This window comes from Crinia signifera, chromosome 4, assembly GCF_055691185.1.
Source record: "Crinia signifera chromosome 4, ASM5569118v1, whole genome shotgun sequence".
NCBI lineage: Eukaryota > Metazoa > Chordata > Amphibia > Anura > Myobatrachidae > Crinia > Crinia signifera.
Window position 1 is genome coordinate 335698878 of NC_139220.1, and position 24655 is coordinate 335723532.

Sequence of the window (24655 nt, forward strand, 5' to 3'; positions counted from 1 at the left end):
AGGCCAATTCATACTGGCTGCTGCTGGATCTGGATCTGCACCTCACTATATAATACAGACCGGTGGCTGTCATCTGCTCTGGCTAGCGGGAAAAGACACACTTCTGCAGTTCTCCAGAGTCCTGAAGGGATTCTGGCTGTGACGGTTAGGGTGACCAACTTTCCAAAGGGTCAACCCGGGACAGGGGGTCGCGGGCTCGACAACCCCCCCCCCCCCCCATACTGTATAATGGGATTTCCATTCCCAATCCCAGCCAGGCCTAGCCAGTAGCCCTATTCTAAGGCCCTTAGTATAGGGCTACTGGCTAGGCCTGGCTGGGATTGGGAATCCCATTATATAGTATACTAATGGTCAGACTCCAGACGGTCCAGTGCAAAAACTTTCATCATAGCCTATTAGCCCTTAGTCAGTATAATAGGGGGTAGGCCCGGCCGGGAATGGGAGGGATAGATGACAAAAAATATAGAACAGAACTTTTAATGATTTATCTTGACTCTCACAGAGTCAGAGTGACTAACCAATAATGGGGAGGCAGCGGCGCACACCGTGTAACAGCTTCCCCTCCCACACTCCTCCAAGTCTAATGCTGTGCGGCCGGATAGAGCAGTGAGCTGCCCGGCACATCACTAAGTAACAACACCAGCCATTTTATTTTGTTAAAACGGGACTTTCCGCGTCTCGGGATGGGTGTGCCCGGGACGCGGGATTTATGAGGTTAAAATCAGGACTGTCCCGGGCAAACCGGGACGGTTGGTCACTCTAGTGACGGTATAAGCTCACACTGCTCCACGTGTGACGTCCCACTGTGTATTGTACAGTAGCATGGAGGCTGCGTGAGGGACTAAGCGATCATTAAGAGGTGCCATGCATGTTGAAGTATATTGTAAGAGAAGGACTGAGTATCTCTGCACGACTCTGCATCACTGCAGGACTGAGCATCACAGCAGGACTGAGTATCACTGCAGGACTGAGCATCACAGCAGGACTGTGTATTACTGCAGGACTGAGCATCACTGCAGGACTGAGCATCACTGCAGGACTGAGCAGTACTGAGTATCAACTACAAGACTGAGTATCTCTGCAGGACTAAGCAAAATTGAGCATCACTGCAGGACTGAGCATCACTGCAGGACTGAGCAGTACTGAGTATCAACTACAAGACTGAGTATCACTGCATGACTGTGTATGACTGCAGGGCTGAGCATCACTGCAGGTCTGAGCAGGACTGAGTATGAGTATCACTGTGGGACTGAGCATTACTGCGGGACTGACTATAACTGCAGGACTGAGCATCACTGCGGGATTGAGAATCACTGCAGGACTGAGTATTACTGCAGCACTGTGTATCACTGCAGGACTGAGTATCACTGCAGGACTGGGTATCACTGCAGGACTGGGTATCTCTGCAGGACTGAGTATGATTGCAGGCCAGCATCACCAACATGAATGGAGTTCTGAGGCAGCCAATCTCAGGAGGGCATTGTTACATCTGCCATGTGCTGCCTATAGAGTACAGCGGGCTGCCACTGCCATTAGCTGCGGGGGGGCCAGTCTAGGGACAGATACTGAGCACAGATCAGGGGCAGTGGTACTGTGCAGATGCCCAAACATACTAGGGACAGATACTGAGTACAGATCAGGGGCAGTGGTACTGTGCAGATGCCCAAACATACTAGGGACAGATACTGAGCACAGATCAGGGGGAGTGGTACTGTGCAGATGCCCAAACATACTAGGGACAGATACTGAGCACAGATCAGGGGCAGTGGTGCTGTGCAGATGCCCACACATACTAGGGACAGATACTGAGCACAGATAAGGGGGAGTGGTACTGTGCAGATGCCCACACATACTAGGGGCAGATACCGAGCACAGATCAGGGGCAGTGGTACTGTGCAGATGCCCAAACATACTAGGGACAGATACTGAGCACAGATCAGGGGGGGGGGGGGTGGTACTGTGCAGATGCCCACACATACTAGGGACAGATACTGAGCACAGATCAGGGGCAGTGGTACTGTGCAGATGCCCAAACATACTAGGAAGAGATATCGAACACAGATCAGGGGCAGTGGTGCTGTGCAGATGCCCAAACATACTAGGGACAGATACTGAGCACAGATCAGGGGCAGTGGTACTGTGCAGATGCCCAAACATACTAGGAAGAGATACCAAACGCAGATCAGGGGCAGTGGTACTGTGCAGATGCCCAAACATACTAGGGACAGATACTGAGCACAGATCAGGGGGGGTGGTACTGTGCAGATGCCCAAACATACTAGGGACAGATACTGAGCACAGATCAGGGGCAGTGGTACTGTGCAGATGCCCAAACATACTAGGAAGAGATACCAAACGCAGATCAGGGGCAGTGGTACTGTGCAGATGCCCAAACATACTAGGGACAGATACTGAGCACAGATCAGGGGGGGTGGTACTGTGCAGATGCCCACACATACTAGGGACAGATACTGAGCACAGATCAGGGGCAGTGGTACTGTGCAGATGCCCAAACATACTAGGAAGAGATACCAAACGCAGATCAGGGGCAGTGGTACTGTGCAGATGCCCAAACATACTAGGGACAGATACTGAGCACAGATCAGGGGGGGGTGGTACTGTGCAGATGCCCACACATACTAGGGACAGATACTGAGCACAGATCAGGGGGAGTGGTACTGTGCAGATGCCCAAACATACTAGGAAGAGATACCGAACGCAGATCAGGGGCAGTGGTACTGTGCAGATGCCCAAACATACTAGGGACAGATACTGAGCACAGATCAGGGGGGGGGGGGGTGGTACTGTGCAGATGCCCACACATACTAGGGACAGATACTGAGAACAGATCAGGGGGAGTGGTACTGTGCAGATGCCCAAACACACTAGGGACAGATACCGAGCACAGATCAGGGGGAGTGGTACTGTGCAGATGCCAGTGACGTGCGGTGAGGTAAATTGCTCATGAGTCCCTGGCAAGTACCAGAGCCAGATATGCACACAATGTATGAGCCATGGGGTACATGCCGGCATTATACACATGTGCAGCAGTATACACTGCTGGAGATTCGCGGAGTTTTGATAAGAGATGTGCAGAAAAGGCAGCCTGGTGAGGCACTGTAGGTGAGGCACTGTAGGCACTGTAGGTGAGGCCCTGCAGGTGAGGCACTGCAGGTGAGGCACTGCAGGTTAAACACTGCCTCACCTGCCATAGACTTTTTACTCCAGAGTTTTGGCTATAAAAATGATTAATGAATAATAAAAATAAGATTTTTTTTATATATTCTGTATAGTGCCGGCTTATGCGCTAGTATGACAGGAAAGGCTGTGCCTCACCTGCCTCACCCCACCGCACGCCACTGGCAGATGCCTAAACATACTAGAGACAGATACTGAACACAGATCAGGGGCAGTGGTACTGTGCAGAGGCCCAAACATACTAGGGAGAGATACCCACACATACTAGGGCAGATACCGAGCACAGATCAGGGGGAGTGGTACTGTGCAGAGGCCCAAACATACTAGGGAGAGATACCGAGCACAGATCAGGTGGAGTGGTACTGTGCAGAATTCCAAACCTGAATGGAAAAGATACTGAGCACAAATCAAGGTGAGTGGTACTGTGCAGATATCCAATCCTAATAGGACGGATACTGAGCACAGGATCACATCACCTTTGACCTTTGTTGTTATAGCACGGTACAGCTTCTGTGTCAGCCCCCATTCATCATCACTCCGGGGGGCTTCTCCTATCAGGGTGATCCAGGCCCCGTAGGAAGAACGGTCACTTATTACCAGCCCGAGGTGACTGCAGGTAAGAGAACGAGGTACAAAGTGTATATAAATATTTACTCTGTGGTTTAATAGGTCCCTGACCTAGGGGTATGTCCTCCGCCCGCGGTCATGCTTATTATCAGTTATTTATACAGTGCCAGCATATACCGCGGCGCCGTACAGTGCAGCTTACACTGCCTGTCACAGTACCCAGGCAAACACATGGGATACATACAAACTCTACACAGATGGGGCTCTGCAGCACCACATACATTATCCACTGCATCAGCTGTCTGTCTCAGCTATCCCAACTGATCTCCCTTCTCTCTCAGGTCTATGTACTAAGTGGTGGAGAGAAATAAAGTATTCAATCACAGCCTTTAACATGGCAGTTAGGAGCTGACTGGCTCATACTTCTCCAAGGCCTAGTACAACTTCCCCTCTGTCTGTCCCTCTCTCTAGTCTCTGAGCGAGAGAGAGAGATACAGTCCTATAGACACAGGGCTTTATACAGATCATCGGCAGAAGTACCTGGTGTAATCGGTGCTGGGGGTAGGTCTATACATATATATATATAGAGAGAGAGATACAGTCCTATAGACACAGGGCTTTATACAGATCATCGGCAGAAGTACCTGGTGTAATCGGTGCTGGGGGTAGGTCTATACATATATATATATATATATATATATATAGAGAGAGAGAGAGAGAGAGAGAGAGAGAGAGAGAGAGAGAGAGAGAGAGAGATACAGTCCTATAGACACAGGGCTACAGCACATCAGCAGAAGTACCTGGTGTAATCGGTGCTGGGGGTAGGTCTATACATATATATATATAGAGAGAGAGAGAGAGAGAGAGAGAGAGATGCAGTCCTATAGACACAGGGCTTTATACAGATCATCGGCAGAAGTACCTGGTATAATCGGTGCTGGGGGTAGGTCTATACATATATATAGAGAGAGAGATACAGTCCTATAGACACAGGGCTACAGCACATCAGCAGAAGTACCTGGTGTAATCGGTGCTGGGGGTAGGTCTATACATATATATATAGAGAGAGAGAGAGAGAGAGAGAGAGAGAGAGAGAGAGAGAGAGATGCAGTCCTATAGACACAGGGCTTTATACAGATCATCGGCAGAAGTACCTGGTATAATCGGTGCTGGGGGTAGGTCTATACATATATATAGAGAGAGAGAGATACAGTCCTATAGACACAGGGCTTTATACAGCACATCGGCAGAAGTACCTGGTGTAATCGGTGCTGGGGGTAGGTCTATACATATATATAGAGAGAGAGAGAGATACAGTCCTATAGACACAGGGCTTTATACAGATCATCGGCAGAAGTACCTGGTGTAATCGGTGCTGGGGGTAGGTCTATACATATATATATAGAGAGAGAGAGAGAGAGAGATACAGTCCTATAGACACAGGGCTTTATACAGATCATCGGCAGAAGTACCTGGTATAATCGGTGCTGGGGGTAGGTCTATACATATATATAGAGAGAGAGAGATACAGTCCTATAAACACAGGGCTTTATACAGCACATCGGCAGAAGCACCTGGTGTAATCGGTGCTGGGGGTAGGTCTATACATATATATATATATAGAGAGAGAGAGAGAGAGAGAGAGAGAGATACAGTCCTATAGACACAGGGCTTTATACAGATCATCGGCAGAAGTACCTGGTGTAATCGGTGCTGGGGGTAGGTCTATACATATATATATATATAGAGAGAGAGAGAGATACAGTCCTATAGACACAGGGCTTTATACAGATCATCGGCAGAAGTACCTGGTGTAATCGGTGCTGGGGGTAGGTCTATACATATATATATATATATATAGAGAGAGAGAGAGATACAGTCCTATAGACACAGGGCTACAGCACATCGGCAGAAGTACCTGGTGTAATCGGTGCTGGGGGTATTAGAGTCCTATACACAGGTCTGTATATATATATATATATATATATATATCGAATGGGTTGTTGGTAAAGGAGCGCTGACACTTGCAAAAGTAAGCTCGAATATCAGGGCTCTTGTGCCGGTGTTGGTGAACTTCCAGGCACTACGGAGTTAATTTTAGGCTGCACTTGTCCTTAAATATTATATTGGACCGTCGCTCCCCTTCTGTTTTGTGCTTATCCCAAGCACCAAGAATCTAAAGGAAATGGAAAGATAGAGGGGGGCGCCCAATAGTGCAATAAAGTTTTTTTATTTAAAAAAAACAAGGTAAAAAACACTCAATAAAAAGGACTCGTACCGAGTTTGACCTCAGCAGTGGGCTAAATACCACTAGATATATATACAATCCTCACTGGCAATGCTGCATTCCACAAGTAATAGTCGCCGCTTCAGATGTTTTCACGGGACCTCCTGGTTCTCCGGACAGCCGGCGTCTCTCAGAGTTCCAGGGGAGATGTTACACCGCTCGTGTCTGCTCTCTGCCAGGAGGTTCAAGATAGACGTCACGATGGCCACGCCCCTACGCATTTCGTCATGGACCTTGTCAGTGCCACTGAGGAAGTCCATGACGAAACGCGTAGGGGCGTGGCCATCGTGACGTCTATCTTGAACCTCCTGGCAGAGAGCAGACACGAGCGGTGTAACATCTCCCCTGGAACTCTGAGAGACGCCGGCTGTCCGGAGAACCAGGAGGTCCCGTGAAAACATCTGAAGCGGCGACTAATACTTGTGGAATGCAGCATTGCCAGTGAGGATTGTATATATCTCTAGTGGTATTTAGCCCACTGCTGAGGTCAAACTCGGTACGAGTCCTTTTTATTGAGTGTTTTTTACCTTTTTGAAAAAATAAAAAAACTTTATTGCACTATTGGGCGCCCCCCTCTATCTTTCCATTTCCTATATATATATATAATATTACCGCCCAGGAACGCATTGTAAAGTTGCGATCATATCGGGGCAATGTATCATTTTTAAGGGCGCAGGGACAGGGCTCCGAAGCCCTAACCCGGTGGCTGGGGGGTCAGCGCATGCGCGGTTATGCGCTGACCCCCCTGCGACCCCTCTTACCGCACTGCCCTGCTCGGCAGTGCGATGTGTAGCCATAGGCTACAATGGGCTATCGCCATATCAGAATGGCGATAGCCCAGGGGTGCGAAGCCGGGCTGCCCGATGTTGATACATCGGGCAGCTACGCATCCCCCATAGAAACCTATGGGCGATGCGGTCGGTGGCGATGCAGGGGGGGATCGCAGCAGGGATCGGAGATTCCTGCTGCAGTCCCCTTTAATACATTTCAGGGATACATAATATTTGCGGTTAACCGCAAATCTTACTTGATAAATGGGCCCCAATATCTCTCTACTTATCACAGAATATCTCCCATCTCGACCACTCCGCTCTGCACAAGATCTGCATCTCTCTTCTGCACGGATCACTAGCTCCCATTCACTATTACAGGACCTTCATCGGGCTGCTCCCATCCTATGGAATGCCCTTCCACGCACAATAAGACTCTCCGCTAGCCTCCAAACTTCCAAGTGTTCCCTGAAAACTCACCTCTTCAGGCAGCCTATCATATTTAAGTTCTACACGCATAACCCTCTGAGGCACTTATGTATTATATAGCTTCCCTTCTGGACTTGTAACTTGGTGGGACTGCTATGCTATTACTGGTGCCTGTCCTTGTGTTTCCCCCCTATATCCCTATAGATTGTATGCTTGCAGCAGGGCCCTCCTGCCTCCTACAGTCTGTCTGTTGTTTTATCACTGTCTACTATTGTAAAGCGCAACGGAATCTGCTGCGCTATATAAGACACTGTAACAGAATCTGCTGCGCTATATAAGACACTGTAACCGAATCTGCTGCGATATATAAGACACTAACGGAATCTGCTGCGCTATATAAGACATTGTAACGTAATCTGCTGCGCTATATAAGACACTGTAACGGAATCTGCTGCGGTATATAAGACACTGTAACAGAATCTGCTGCGCTATATAAGACCCTGTAACAGAATCTGCTGCACTATATAAGACGCTGTAACGGAATCTGCCGCACTATATAAGACACAGTAACGGAAACTGCTGCGCTATATAAGACACAGTAACGGAATCTGCCGCGCTATATAAGACACAACCCCCATTCTAAAACTGGAAGAAGTCCCAATCGAGCACCCCTTTGGCCAAGTCTAAAGGATCATTTCCATCTCCCGGGTACACATTGAACTGTGGACTTACAAAGGTGATATTACAAATTCAGTGGATGCAACATTTTACATCCCCCTCCCTCCCGCTTCTTACATTGTGCATATTGTGATTTATGTGTATACATTGTAGCATGTCATTGTGCAATTAAATTACTTTTCAATTTTCCTCACTCTGTCATCAATAAGCACAGTCTACCACCCGCTTTTATTCTTATGCGCTATATAAGACACTGTAACGGAATCTGCTGCGCTATATAAGACACTGTAACAGAATCTGCTGCGCTATATAAGACACTGTAACGGAATCCACTGCTATATAAGACACTGTAACAGAATCTGCTGCGCTATATAAGACACTGTAACGGAATCTGCTGCGCTATATAAGACACTGTAACGGAATCTGCTGCGCTATATAAGACACTGTAACAGAATCTGCTGCGCTATATAAGACACTGTAACGGAATCCACTGCTATATAAGACACTGTAACAGAATCTGCTGCGCTATATAAGACACTGTAACGGAATCCACTGCTATATAAGACACTGTAACAGAATCTGCTGCGCTATATAAGACACTGTAACGGAATCCACTGCTATATAAGACACTGTAACAGAATCTGCTGCGCTATATAAAACACTGTAACGGAATCTGCTGCGCTATATAAGACACTGTAACAGAATCTGCTGCGCTATATAAGACACTGTAACGGAATCCACTGCTATATAAGACACTGTAACAGAATCTGCTGCGCTATATAAGACACTGTAACGGAACCTGCTGCGCTATATAAGACACTGTAACGGAATCTGCTGCGCTATATAAGACGCTGTAAAGGAATCTGCTGCGCTATTTAAGACACTGTAACGGAATCAGCTGCGCTATATAAGAAACTAACGGAATCTGCTGCGCTATATAAGAAACTGTAACGGAATCTGCTGCGCTATATAAGACGCTGTAACGGAATCTGCTGCTATATAAGACACTAACGGAATCTGCTGCGCTATATAAGACGCTGAAACGGAATCTGCAGCGCTATATAAGAAACTGTAACAGAATCTGCAGCGCTATATAAGAAACCATAAAGGAATCTGCTGCGCTATATAAGAAACCATAACGGAATCTGCTGCACTATATAAGACACTGTAATGGAATCTGCTGCGCTATATAAAACACTGTAACGGAATCTGCTGCGCTATATAAGACACTGTAATGGAATCTGCTGCGCTATATAAGACGCTGTAACGGTATCTGCTGCGCTATATAAGACACTGTAACAGAATATGCTGCGCTATATAAGACACTGTAACGGAATCTGCTGCTCTATATAAGTAACTGTAACAGAATCTGCTGCACTATATATGACGCTGTAACGGAATCTGCTGCGCTATATAAGACACAGTAACGGAATCTGCTGCGCTATATAAGACACTGTAACGTAATCTGCTGCGCTATATAAGACGCTGTAATGGAATCTGCTGCACTATATAAGAAACTGTAACAGAATCTGCTGCGCTATATAACACACTGTAACGGAATCTGCTGCGCTATATAAGACGCTGTAACGGAATATGCTGCGCTATATAAGAACCAGTAACGGAATCTGCTGCACTATATAAGACACTGAACGGAATCTGCTGCACTATATAAGACGCTGTTCCGGAATCTGCTGCGCTATATAAGACACTGTAACAGAATCTGCTGCGCTATATAAGACACTGTACCGGAATCTACTGAGCTATATAAGAAACTTTAACAGAATCTGCTGCGCTATATAAGACACTGTAACGGAATCTGCTGCACTATATAAGACGCTGTAACAGAATCTGCTGCGCCATATAAGACACAGTAACGGAATCTGCTGCGCTATATAAGACACTGTAACGGAATCTGCTGCGCTATATAAGACGCTGTAATGGAATCTGCTGCACTATATAAGAAACTGTAACAGAATCTGCTGCGCTATATAAGACACTGTAACGGAATCTGCTGCGCTATATAAGACACTGTAAAGGAATCTGCTGCGCTATATAACACACTGTAACGGAATCTGCTGCGCTTTATAAGAAACTGTAACGGAATCTGCTGCGCTATATAAGACACTGTAACGGAATCTGCTGCGCTATATAAGACGCTGTAACGGAATATGCTGCGCTATATAAGAACCAGTAACGGAATCTGCTGCACTATATAAGACACTGTAACGGAATCTGCTGCGCTATATAAGACACTGTAACAGAATCTGCTGCGCTATATAAGACACTGTACCGGAATCTACTGAGCTATATAAGAAACTTTAACAGAATCTGCTGCGCTATATAAGACACTGTAACGGAATCTGCTGCGCTATATAAGACACTGTAACAGAATCTGCTGCGCTATATAAGACACTGTAACGGAATCTGCTGCGCTATATAAGACACTGTAACGGAATCTGCTGCGCTATATAAGACACTGTACCGGAATCTACTGCGCTATATAAGAAACTGTAACAGAATCTGCTGCGCTATATAAGAAACCATAAAGGAATCTGCTGCGCTATATAAGACACTGTAACGGAATCTGCTGCACTATATAAGACACTGTAACGGAACCTGCTGCGCTTTATAAGACACTGTAACGGAATCTGCTGCGCTATATAAGAGACTGTAACGGTATCTGCTGCACTATATATGACGCTGTAACGGAATCTGCTGCGCTATATAAGACGCTGTTCCGGAATCTGCTGCGCTATATAAGACACTGTAACAGAATCTGCTGCGCTATATAAGACACTGTAACGGAATCTGCTGCGCTATATAAGACGCTGTAACTGAATCTGCTGCGCTATATAAGACACTGTAACGGAATCTGCTGCACTATATAAGACACTGTAACGGAATCTGCTGCGCTATATAAGACACTGTACCGGAATCTGCTGCGCTATATAAGACACTGTAACAGAATCTGCTGCGCTATATAAGACACTGTAACGGAATCTGCTGCGCTATATAAGACACTGTACCGGAATCTGCTGCGCTATATAAGACACTGTACCGGAATCTACTGCGCTATATAAGAAACTGTAACAGAATCTGCTGCGCTATATAAGAAACCATAAAGGAATCTGCTGCGCTATATAAGACACTGTAACGGAATCTGCTGCACTATATAAGAGACTGTAACGGTATCTGCTGCACTATATATGACGCTGTAACGGAATCTGCTGCGCTATATAAGACGCTGTAACGGAATCTGCTGCGCTATATAAGACACTGTAACTGGGTCCTATACACAGGTTAGTATACAGCACACCGGCAGACGTACCTGGTGTAGTTGGGGACACTGGGTCCTATATACAGGTTAGTATACAGCACACCGGCAGACGTACCTGTTGTAGTTGGGGGCACTGGGTCCTATACACAGGTTAGTATAAAGCACACCGGCAGACGTACCTGGTGTAGTTGGGGCAGCGGAGTCCTGTACACCCGTTAGTATAAAGCACACCGGCAGACGTACCTGGTGTAGTTGGGGGCAGCAGAGTCCTATACACAGGTTAGTATCCAGCACACCGGCAGACGTACCTGGTGTAGTTGGGGGCACTGGAGTCCTATACAGAGGTTAGTATACAGCACACCGGCAGATGTACCTGGTGTAGTTGGGGGCACTGGGTCCTATACACAGGTTAGTATACAGCACACCGGCAGACGTAGCTGGTGTAGTTGGGGGCACTGGGTCCTATACACAGGTTAGTATACAGCACACCGGCAGACGTACCTGGTGTAGTTGGGGGTAGCAGAGTCCTATACACAGGTTAGTATACAGCACACCGGCAGACGTTCCTGGTGTAGTTGGGGGCACTGGGTCCTATACACAGGTTAGTATACAGCACACCGGCAGACGTACCTGGTGTAGTTGGGGGTAGCAGAGTCCTATACACAGGTTAGTATACAGCACACCGGCAGACGTACCTGGTGTAGTTGGGGGTAGCAGAGTCCTATACACAGGTTAGTATACAGCACACCGGCAGACGTACCTGGTGTAGTTGGGGCAGCGGAGTCCTATACACAGGTTAGTATACAGCACACCGGCAGATGTACCTGGTGTAGTTGGGGGCACTGGGTCCTATACACAGGTTAGTATACAGCACACCGGCAGACGTAGCTGGTGTAGTTGGGGGTAGCAGAGTCCTATACACAGGTTAGTACACAGCACACCGGCAGATGTACCTGGTGTAGTTGGGGGCACTGGGTCCTATACACAGGTTAGTACACAGCACACCGGCAGACGTACCTGGTGTAGTTGGGGGCACTGGGTCCTATACACAGGTTAGTATACAGCACACCGGCAGACGTACCTGGTGTAGTTGGGGGTAGCAGAGTCCTATACACAGGTTAGTATACAGCACACCGGCAGACGTTCCTGGTGTAGTTGGGGGCACTGGGTCCTATACACAGGTTAGTATACAGCACACCGGCAGACGTACCTGGTGTAGTTGGGGGTAGCAGAGTCCTATACACAGGTTAGTATACAGCACACCGGCAGACGTACCTGGTGTAGTTGGGGGCACTGGGTCCTATACACAGGTTAGTATACAGCACACCGGCAGACGTACCTGGTGTAGTTGGGGACACTGGGTCCTATACACAGGTTAGTACACAGCACACCGGCAGACGTACCTGGTGCAGTTGGGGGTACTGGGTCCTATACACAGGTTAGTATACAGCACACCGGCAGACGTACCTGGTGCAGTTGGGGGTACTGGGTCCTATACACAGGTTAGTATACAGCACACCGGCAGACGTACCTGGTGTAGTTGGGGCACTGGGTCCTATACACAGGTTAGTATACAGCACACCGGCAGACGTACCTGGTGTAGTTGGGGCACTGGGTCCTATACACAGGTTAGTATACAGCACACCGGCAGACTGACCTGGTGTAGTTGGGGGCAGCGGAGTCCTATACACAGGTTAGTACACAGCACACCGGCAGACGTACCTGGTGTAGTTGGAGACACTGGGTCCTATACACAGGTTAGTATACAGCACACCGGCAGACGTACCTGGTGTAGTTGGAGACACTGGGTCCTATACACAGGTTAGTATACAGCACACCGGCAGACGTACCTGGTGTAGTTGGGGGCACTGGGTCCTATACACAGGTTAGTATACAGCACACCGGCAGACGTACCTGGTGTAGTTGGGGACACTGGGTCCTATACACAGGTTAGTATACAGCACACCGGCAGACGTACCTGGTGTAGTTGGGGCAGCGGAGTCCTATACACAGGTTAGTATACAGCACACCGGCAGATGTACCTGGTGTAGTTGGGGGCACTGGGTCCTATACACAGGTTAGTATACAGCACACCGGCAGACGTACCTGGTGTAGTTGGGGACACTGGGTCCTATACACAGGTTAGTATACAGCACACCGGCAGACGTACCTGGTGTAGTTGGGGACACTGGGTCCTATGCACAGGTTAGTATACAGCACACCGGCAGACGTACCTGGTGTAGTTGGGGACACTGGGTCCTATACACAGGTTAGTATACAGCACACCGGCAGACGTACCTGGTGTAGTTGGGGGCACTGGGTCCTATACACAGGTTAGTATACAGCACACCGGCAGACGTACCTGGTGTAGTTGGGGGCACTGGGTCCTATACACAGGTTAGTATACAGCACACCGGCAGACGTACCTGGTGTAGTTGGGGGCAGCGGAGTCCTATACACAGGTTAGTATACAGCACACCGGCAGACGTACCTGGTGTAGTTAGGGCACTGGGTCCTATACACAGGTTAGTATACAGCACACCGGCAGACGTACCTGGTGTAGTTGGGGTAGCAGAGTCCTATACACAGGTTAGTATACAGCACACCGGCAGACGTAGCTGGTGTAGTTGGGGCACTGGGTCCTATACACAGGTTAGTATACAGCACAACGGCAGACGTGCCTGGAGTAGTTGGGGGCAGCACAGTCCTATACACAGGTTAGTATACAGCACACCGGCAGACGTACCTGGTGTAGTTGGGGGCAGCGGAGTCCTATACACAGGTTAGTATACAGCACACCGGCAGACGTACCTGGTGTAGTTGGGGGTAGCAGAGTCCTATACACAGGTTAGTACACAGCACACCGGCAGACGTACCTGGTGTAGTTGGGGGCAGCGGAGTCCTATACACAGGTTAGTATACAGCACACCGGCAGACGTACCTGGTGTAGTTGGGGGTAGCAGAGTCCTATACACAGGTTAGTATACAGCACACCGGCAGACGTACCTGGTGTAGTTGGGGGTACTGGGTCCTATACACAGGTTAGTATACAGCACACCGTCAGACGTACCTGGTGTAGTTGGGGGCAGCGGAGTCATATACACAGGTTAGTATACAGCACACCGGCAGACGTACCTGGTGTAGTTGGGGGCAGCGGAGTCCTATACACAGGTTAGTATACAGCACACCGGCAGACGTACCTGGTGTAGTTGGGGCACTGGGTCCTATACACAGGTTAGTATACAGCACACCGGCAGACGTACCTGGTGTAGTTGGGGGTAGCAGAGTCCTATACACAGGTTAGTATACAGCACACCGGCAGACATAGCTGGTGTAGTTGGGGCACTGGGTCCTATACACAGGTTAGTATACAGCACACCGGCAGACGTACCTGGAGTAGTTGGGGGCAGCACAGTCCTATACACAGGTTAGTATACAGCACACCGGCAGACGTACCTGGTGTAGTTGGGGGCAGCGGAGTCCTATACACAGGTTAGTATACAGCACACCGGCAGACGTACCTGGTGTAGTTGGGGGTAGCAGAGTCCTATACACAGGTTAGTACACAGCACACCGGCAGACGTACCTGGTGTAGTTGGGGGCAGCGGAGTCCTATACACAGGTTAGTATACAGCACACCGGCAGACGTACCTGGTGTAGTTGGGGGTAGCAGAGTCCTATACACAGGTTAGTATACAGCACACCGGCAGACGTACCTGGTGTAGTTGGGGGCACTGGGTCCTATACACAGGTTAGTACACAGCACACCGGCAGACGTACCTGGTGTAGTTGTGGGCAGCAGAGTTCTATACACAGGTTAGTATACAGCACACCGGCAGACGTACCTGGTGTAGTTGGGGGTAGCAGAGTCCTATACACAGGTTAGTATACAGCACACCGGCAGACGTACCTGGTGTAGTTGGGGGTAGCAGAGTCCTATACACAGGTTAGTATACAGCACACCATCAGACGTACCTGGTGTAGTTGGGGCAGTGGAGTCCTATACACAGGTTAGTATACAGCACACCGTCAGACATACCTGGTGTAGTTGGGGGCAGCGGAGTCATATACACAGGTTAGTATACAGCACACCGGCAGACGTACCTGGTGTCGTTGGGGGCAGCGGAGTCCTATACACAGGTTAGTATACAGCACACCGGCAGACGTACCTGGTGTAGTTGGGGCACTGGGTCCTATACACAGGTTAGTATACAGCACACCGGCAGACGTACCTGGTGTAGTTGGGGGTAGCAGAGTCCTATACACAGGTTAGTATACAGCACACCGGCAGACATAGCTGGTGTAGTTGGGGCACTGGGTCCTATACACAGGTTAGTATACAGCACACCGGCAGACGTACCTGGAGTAGTTGGGGGCAGCACAGTCCTATACACAGGTTAGTATACAGCACACCGGCAGACGTACCTGGTGTAGTTGGGGGCAGCGGAGTCCTATACACAGGTTAGTATACAGCACACCGGCAGACGTACCTGGTGTAGTTGGGGGCAGCGGAGTCCTATACACAGGTTAGTATACAGCACACCGGCAGACGTACCTGGTGTAGTTGGGGGTAGCAGAGTCCTATACACAGGTTAGTATACAGCACACCGGCAGACGTACCTGGTGTAGTTGGGGGCACTGGGTCCTATACACAGGTTAGTACACAGCACACCGGCAGACGTACCTGGTGTAGTTGTGGGCAGCAGAGTTCTATACACAGGTTAGTATACAGCACACCGGCAGACGTACCTGGTGTAGTTGGGGGTAGCAGAGTCCTATACACAGGTTAGTATACAGCACACCGGCAGACGTACCTGGTGTAGTTGTGGGCAGCAGAGTTCTATACACAGGTTAGTATACAGCACACCGGCAGATGTACCTGGTGTAGTTGGGGGCAGCAGAGTCCTATACACAGGTTAGTATACAGCACACCGGCAGACGTACCTGGTGTAGTTGGGGGCACTGGGTCCTATACACAGGTTAGTATACAGCACACCGGCAGACGTACCTGGTGTAGTTGGGGGCAGTGGGTCCTATACACAGGTTAGTATACAGCACACCGGCAGACGTACCTGGTGCAGTTGGGGGCACTGGGTCCTATACACAGGTTAGTATACAGCACACCGGCAGACGTACCTGGTGCAGTTGGGGGCACTGGGTCCTATACACAGGTTAGTATACAGCACACCGGCAGATGTACCTGGTGCAGTTGGGGGCACTGGGTCCTATACACAGGTTAGTATACAGCACACCGGCAGACGTACCTGGTGTAGTTGGGGGCACTGGGTCCTATACACAGGTTAGTATACAGCACACCGGCAGACGTACCTGGTGTAGTTGGGGGCACTGGGTCCTATACACAGGTTAGTATACAGCACATCGGCAGATGTACCTGGTGCAGTTGGGGGCAGTGGAGTCCTATACATAGGTTAGTATACAGCACACCGGCAGACGTACCTGGTGTAGTTGGGGGCACTGGGTCCTATACACAGGTTAGTATACAGCACACCGGCAGATGTACCTGGTGTAGTTGGGGGCAGCGGAGTCCTATACACAGGTTAGTATACAGCACACCGGCAGACGTACCTGGTGTAGTTGGGGGCAGCAGAGTCCTATACACAGGTTAGTATACAGCACACCGGCAGACGTACCTGGTGTAGTTGGGGGCACTGGGTCCTATACACAGGTTAGTATACAGCACACCGGCAGACGTACCTGGTGCAGTTGGGGGCACTGGGTCCTATACACAGGTTAGTATACAGCACAGGCAGACGTACCTGGTGTAGTTGGGGGCACTGGGTCCTATACACAGGTTAGTATACAGCACACCGGCAGACGTACCTGGTGTAGTTGGGGGCACTGGGTCCTATACACAGGTTAGTATACAGCACACCGGCAGACGTACCTGGTGTAGTTGGGGGCACTGGGTCCTATGCACAGGTTAGTATACAGCACACCGGCAGACGTACCTGGTGTAGTTGGGGCAGCGGAGTCCTGTACACAGGTTAGTATACAGCACACCGGCAGACGTACCTGGTGTAGTTGGGGGCACTGGGTCCTATACACAGGTTAGTATACAGCACACCGGCAGACGTACCTGGTGTAGTTGGGGGCAGTGGAGTCCTATACACAGGTTAGTATACAGCACACCGGCAGACGTACCTGGTGTAGTTGGGGGCACTGGGTCCTATACACAGGTTAGTATACAGCACACCGGCAGACGTACCTGGTGTAGTTGGGGGCAGCAGAGTCCTATACACAGGTTAGTATACAGCACACCGGCAGACGTACCTGGTGTAGTTGGGGGCAGTGGAGTCCTATACACAGGTTAGTATACAGCACACCGGCAGACGTACCTGGTGTAGTTGGGGGCACTGGGTCCTATACACAGGTTAGTATACAGCACACCGGCAGACGTACCTGGTGTAGTTGGGGGCAGCAGAGTCCTATACACAGGTTAGTATACAGCACACCGGCAGACGTACCTGGTGTAGTTGGGGCAGTGGAGTCCTATACACAGGTTAGTATACAGCACACCGGCAGACGTACCTGGTGTAGTTGGGGGCACTGGGTCCTATACACAGGTTAGTATACAGCACACCGGCAGACGTACCTGGTGTAGTTGGGGGCAGTGGAGTCCTATACACAGGTTAGTATACAGCACACCGGCAGACGTACCTTGTGTAGTTGGGGGCAGCGGAGTCCTATACACAGGTTAGTATACAGCACACCGGCAGATGTACCTGGTGTAGTTGGGGGCACTGGGTCCTATACACAGGTTAGTATACAGCACACCGGCAGACGTACCTGGTGTAGTTGGGGACACTGGGTCCTATACACAGGTTAGTATACAGCACACCGGCAGACGTACCTGGTGTAGTTAGGGGCACTGGGTCCTATACACAGGTTAGTATACAGCACACCGGCAGACGTACCTGGTGTAGTTGGGGCACTGGGTCCTATACACAGGTTAGTATACAGCACACCGGCAGACGTACCTGGTGTAGTTGGGGGCACTGGGTCCGATACACAGGTTAGTATACAGCACACCGGCAGACGTACCTGGTGTAGTTGGGGCACTGGGTCCTATACACAGGTTAGTATACAGCACACCGGCAGACGTACCTGGTGTAGTTGGGGGCACTGGGTCCTATACACAGGTTAGTATACAGCACACCGGCAGACGTACCTGGTGCAGTTGGGGGCACTGGGTCCTATACACAGGTTAGTATACAGCACACAGGCAGACGTACCTGGTGTAGTTGGGGCACTGGGTCCTATACACAGGTTAGTATACAGCACACCGGCAGACGTACCTGGTGTAGTTGGGGCACTGGGTCCTATACACAGGTTAGTGTACAGCACACCGGCAGACGTACCTGGTGTAGTTGGGGCAGCGGAGTCCTGTACACAGGTTAGTATACAGCACACCGGCAGACGTACCTGGTGTAGTTGGGGACACTGGGTCCTATACACAGGTTAGTATACAGCACACCGGCAGACGTACCTGGTGTAGTTGGGGGTAGCAGAGTCCTATACACAGGTTAGTATACAGCACACCGGCAGACGTTCCTGGTGTAGTTGGGGGCACTGGGTCCTATACACAGGTTAGTATACAGCACACCGGCAGACGTACCTGGTGTAGTTGGGGGCAGCGGTGTCCTATACACAGGTTAGTATACAGCACACCGGCAGACGTACCTGGTGTAGTTGGGGCACTGGGTACTATACACAGGTTAGTATACAGCACACCGGCAGATGTACCTGGTGTAGTTGGGGACACTGGGTCCTATACACAGGTTAGTATACAGCACACCGGCAGACATACCTGGTGTAGTTGGGGGCAGTGGAGTCCTATACACAGGTTAGTATACAGCACACCGGCAGACGTACCTGGTGTAGTTGGGGGCAGCAGAGTCCTATACACAGGTTAGTATACAGCACACCAGCAGACGTACCTGGTGTAGTTGGGGCAGCGGAGTCCTATACACAGGTTAGTATACAGCACACCGGCAGACGTACCTGGTGTAGTTGGGGGCACTGGGTCCTATACACAGGTTAGTATACAGCACACCGGCAGACGTACCTGGTGTAGTTGGGGGCACTGGGTCCTATACACAGGTTAGTATACAGCACACCGGCAGACGTACCTGGTGTAGTTGGGGGTAGCAGAGTCCTATACACAGGTTAGTATACAGCACACCGGCAGACGTACCTGGTGTAGTTGGGGCACTGGGTCCTATACACAGGTTAGTACACAGCACACCGGCAGACGTACCTGGTGTAGTTGGGGGTAGCAGAGTCCTATACACAGGTTAATATACAGCACACCGGCAGACGTACCTGGTGTAGTTGGGGGTAGCAGAGTCCTATACACAGGTTAGTATACAGCACACCGGCAGACGTACCTGGTGTAGTTGGGGGCACTGGGTCCTATACACAGGTTAGTATACAGCACACCGGCAGACGTACCTGGTGTAGTTGGGGGTAGCAGAGTCCTATACACAGGTTAGTATACAGCACACCGGCAGACGTACCTGGTGTAGTTGGGGGTAGGAGAGTCCTATACACAGGTTAGTATACAGCACACCGGCAGACGTACCTGGTGTAGTTGGGGCACTGGGTCCTATACACAGGTTAGTATACAGCACACCGGCAGATGTACCTGGTGTAGTTGGGGGCACTGGGTCCTATACACACGTTAGTATACAGCACACCGGCAGACGTACCTGGTGTAGTTGGGGCAGCGGAGTCCTATACACAGGTTAGTATACAGCACACCGGCAGACGTACCTGGTGTAGTTGGGGAAGCGGAGTCCTGTACACAGGTTAGTATACAGCACACCGGCAGATGTACCTGGTGTAGTTGGGGGCACTGGGTCCTATACACAGGTTAGTATACAGCACACCGGCAGACGTACCTGGTGTAGTTGGGGGTAGCAGAGTCCTATACACAGGTTAGTATACAGCACACCGGCAGACGTTCCTGGTGTAGTTGGGGGCACTGGGTCCTATACACAGGTTAGTATACAGCACACCGGCAGACGTACCTGGTGTAGTTGGGGGTAGCAGAGTCCTATACACAGGTTAGTATACAGCACACCGGCAGACGTACCTGGTGTAGTTGGGGGCACTGGGTCCTATACACAGGTTAGTATACAGCACACCGGCAGACGTACCTGGTGTAGTTGGGGGCACTGGGTCCTATACACAGGTTAGTATACAGCACACCGGCAGACGTACCTGGTGTAGTTGGGGGTAGCAGAGTCCTATACACAGGTTAGTATACAGCACACCGGCAGACGTTCCTGGTGTAGTTGGGGGCACTGGGTCCTATACACAGGTTAGTATACAGCACACCGGCAGACGTACCTGGTGTAGTTGGGGGTAGCAGAGTCCTATACACAGGTTAGTATACAGCACACCGGCAGACGTACCTGGTGTAGTTGGGGCACTGGGTCCTATACACAGGTTAGTATACAGCACACCGGCAGACGTACCTGGTGTAGTTGGGGCACTTTGTCCTATACACAGGTTAGTACACAGCACACCGGCAGACGTACCTGGTGTAGTTGGGGCAGCGGAGTCCTGTACACAGGTTAGTATACAGCACACCGGCAGACGTACCTGGTGTAGTTGGGGACACTGGGTCCTATACACAGGTTAGTATACAGCACACCGGCAGACGTACCTGGTGTAGTTGGGGGTAGCAGAGTCCTATACACAGGTTAGTATACAGCACACCGGCAGACGTTCCTGGTGTAGTTGGGGGCACTGGGTCCTATACACAGGTTAGTATACAGCACACCGGCAGACGTACCTGGTGTAGTTGGGGGTAGCAGAGTCCTATACACAGGTTAGTATACAGCACACCGGCAGACGTACCTGGTGTAGTTGGGGGCACTGGGTCCTATACACAGGTTAGTACACAGCACACCGGCAGACGTACCTGGTGTAGTTGGGGGCACTGGGTCCTATACACAGGTTAGTATACAGCACACCGGCAGACGTACCTGGTGTAGTTGGGGGCACTGGGTCCTATACACAGGTTAGTATACAGCACACCGGCAGACGTACCTGGTGTAGTTGGGGGCAGCAGAGTCCTATACACAAGTTAGTATACAGCACACCGGCAGACGTACCTAGCGTAGTTGGGGGCACTGGGTCCTATACACAGGTTAGTATACAGCACACCGGCAGACGTACCTGGTGTAGTTGGGGGCACTGGGTCCTATACACAGGTTAGTATACAGCACACCGGCAGACATACCTGGTGCAGTTGGGGGTAGCAGAGTCCTATACACAGGTTAGTATACAGCACACCGGCAGACGTACCTGGTGTAGTTGGGGGCACTGGGTCCTATACACAGGTTAGTATACAGCACACCGGCAGACGTACCTGGTGTAGTTGGGGGTAGCAGAGTCCTGAGCCCCGCAGAGCGCCAGGCACAGCGTCAGGCAGAGGAGCAGAGTGTTCGCCATGGTGCAGTGACTGTAGGGATCTCTTGTCTCCCAGTGATAGAAGCAGATGTGAGTGAGTGTCAGGCTTGGTGGTCAGGGGGAGGGGGCGGCGATGGGAAACAGATGTGCAGTGTAACCAAAGCTCACAGACCATTGGATGACTCCAGGCTGTGGGACGACTGGTGCCAAGTGTCTCCCCTCTGCAGCCCTCTCCCCATCCTCAGCCCACCTATACGCACTCCAGATGGGGTGCTGGCGTCTGCGGAGGTCGTGGGGTTGTGCAACGGAGCCACGTATACCCCAGCATCTGCTATAATGCTGCTACTGATAAATACTGAATGGGAACGGTGACAGCCAGAGGTGCAGATAGCACCAAGTACAACCGACAGCCAGGCATAGGGTATAGTCAGGGTGGCACAGGGCACAGTCAGGGTGGCACAGTCAGGGTGACACAGGGCACAGTCAGGGTGGCACAGGGCACAGTTAGGGTGGCACAGGGCACAGTCAGGGTCGCACAGGGCACAGTCAGGGTGGCACAGGGCACAGCCAGTGTGGCACAGGGCACAGTCAGGGTGGCACAGGGCACAGTCAGGGTTGCACAGGGCACAGTCAGGGTGGCAGAGGGCACAGTCAGGGTGGCACAGGGCACAGTCAGGGTGGCAGAGGGCACAGTCATGGTCGCACGGGGCACAGTCAGGGTTACACGGGGCACAGTCAGGGTCACACAGGGCACAGTCAGTGTGGCACGGGGCACAGTCAGGGTTACACGGGGCACAGTCAGGGTCACACAGGGCACAGTCAGTGTGGCACAGGGCACAGTCAGGGTTACACGGGGCACAGTCAGGGTCACACAGGGCACAGTCAGGGTCCAGGGCACAGGCCATTAACACAAGGTAGAGTCAGGGTGGCACAGGGCACAGTCAGGGTTACACAGGGCACAGTCAGGGTCACACAGGGCACATTCAGTGTGGCACAGGGCACAGTCAGGGTTACACTGGGCACAGTAAGGGTCACACAGGGCACAGTCAGGGTCCAGGGCACAGGCCATTAACACAAGGTAGAGTCAGGGTGGCACAGGGCACAGTCAGGGTGGCAGAGGGCACAGTCATGGTCGCACGGGGCACAGTCAGGGTCACACAGGGCACAGTCAGGGTTACACAGGGCACAGTCAGGGTCACACAGGGCACAGTCAGGGTCACACAGGGCACAGTCAGGGTCACAAAGGGCACAGTCAGGGTCACACAGGGCACAGTCAGGGTCACACAGGGCACAGTCAGGGTCACACAAGGCACAGTCAGGGTCACACAAGGCACAGTCAGAGTGGCACAGGGCACAGTCAGGGTTACACAGGGCACAGTCAGGGTCACACAGGGCACAGTCAGGGTCCAGGGCACAGGCCATTAACACAAGGTAGAGTCAGGGTGGCACAGGGCACAGTCAGGGTTACACAGGGCACAGTCAGGGTCACACAGGGCACATTCAGTGTGGCACAGGGCACAGTCAGGGTTACACTGGGCACAGTAAGGGTCACACAGGGCACAGTCAGGGTCCAGGGCACAGGCCATTAACACAAGGTAGAGTCAGGGTGGCACAGGGCACAGTCAGGGTGGCAGAGGGCACAGTCATGGTCGCACGGGGCACAGTCAGGGTCACACAGGGCACAGTCAGGGTTACACAGGGCACAGTCAGGGTCACACAGGGCACAGTCAGGGTCACACAGGGCACAGTCAGGGTCACAAAGGGCACAGTCAGGGTCACACAGGGCACAGTCAGGGTCACACAGGGCACAGTCAGGGTCACACAAGGCACAGTCAGGGTCACACAAGGCACAGTCAGAGTGGCAGAGGGCACAGTCAGGGTTACACAGGGCACAGTCAGGGTCACACAGGGCACAATCTACGTGGATGGTAAGGTATGGAATAGTCGAAAAAGTGAAAACATTTGTGAAAAACATGTTGACCTTTTCATGTGTCGATACTTGCAATGTTGACCTAGACACTGTTGGCTATCGCCCGGATATCTATCCTCAATAGTAAGCATTTATACAGAAACCAGCACCAGGCGGAACCACGCGCGCGGGGGGGGGGTTTACGCCATAGAGGGGAGACATCACGGGGTCCCCCTCCTCCCCCAAACTGATCATCCCAGGCCTGGGAATCTCCTAATAAAGGGATTCCAATGAACCCCTAAGCCTGGGCCGCATGACCCTGTCTACTCACCACATGGGTAAAAGTCTGAACAGTGGAACTACAGCAAACCTGCCACTTGAAGAACCACAAGCACCAGCAATGCCCAGAGAGTACCCGCTAACATCTGTAAATATCTAATAACGGACGCACAATCGCACACACGTCACACTCATTGCTGGGCCATCTCCATGTACAAAGTCCTGTCCTGGTACCAGCGTGTCCTTACTGCCCAGGCAATGCTGGTACTTATGGTTCTTCCAGTATCAGCAGGGTAGGATTGCTGGCATAAATAATATATAATGGACTCACACTTGTTATACACAGAGGTCACAATCATTGCTGGGTGTCTTTATGTCCTGTCCTGGTCACCTTGTGTATACCATACCTCCCAACTGTCCCGCTTAGCGCGGGAACATTAACCACTTCACGACAGAGCCAGTTTGTGCCTTCATGACAGAGCCCTTTTTTTTCAAATCTGACATGTCTCACTTAAGTGGGGATAACTTTTTTTTGCTTTTACTTATCCCAGTGATTTTGAGATTGTTTTCTCGTGACACATTGTACTTCAAGTTAGTGGTAAATTTTGGTCGATACAGTCTGTGTTTTTTTGTGAAAAATACCAAAATATCGTGAAAAAATGGAAAATTTAGCAATATGCAAAATGTCACATTTTCTGCTTGTGAGACAAATAATCATACCACTCAAAATAGTTAATAACTAACAAAGACCATATGTCTACTTTATGTTGCAATCATTATTTCAACCTCCTTTTCATTTTTTTGGACACTAGGAGGCTTCA

At 50.6% G+C, this 24655-nt stretch overlaps 1 protein-coding gene across 3 annotated transcripts in view; it reads right to left on the reverse strand.

Moving 5' to 3' along the window:
* The window catches only part of PCOLCE (procollagen C-endopeptidase enhancer), a 35838-nt gene extending 14089 nt beyond the window's left edge, over nt 1-21749 (reverse strand). For all 3 annotated transcript variants that reach the window (XR_014473680.1, XR_014473679.1, XM_083185790.1), the window contains exon 1: nt 21606-21749. Coding sequence is in view for 1 of the 3 variants with exons in the window: in XM_083185790.1 (XP_083041916.1) it covers nt 21606-21688 (83 nt within the window). In the remaining 2 variants the exon portion in view is untranslated. The remainder of the gene's footprint in view (nt 1-21605) is intronic.
* Nucleotides 21750-24655: the final 2906 nt, after the last annotated feature.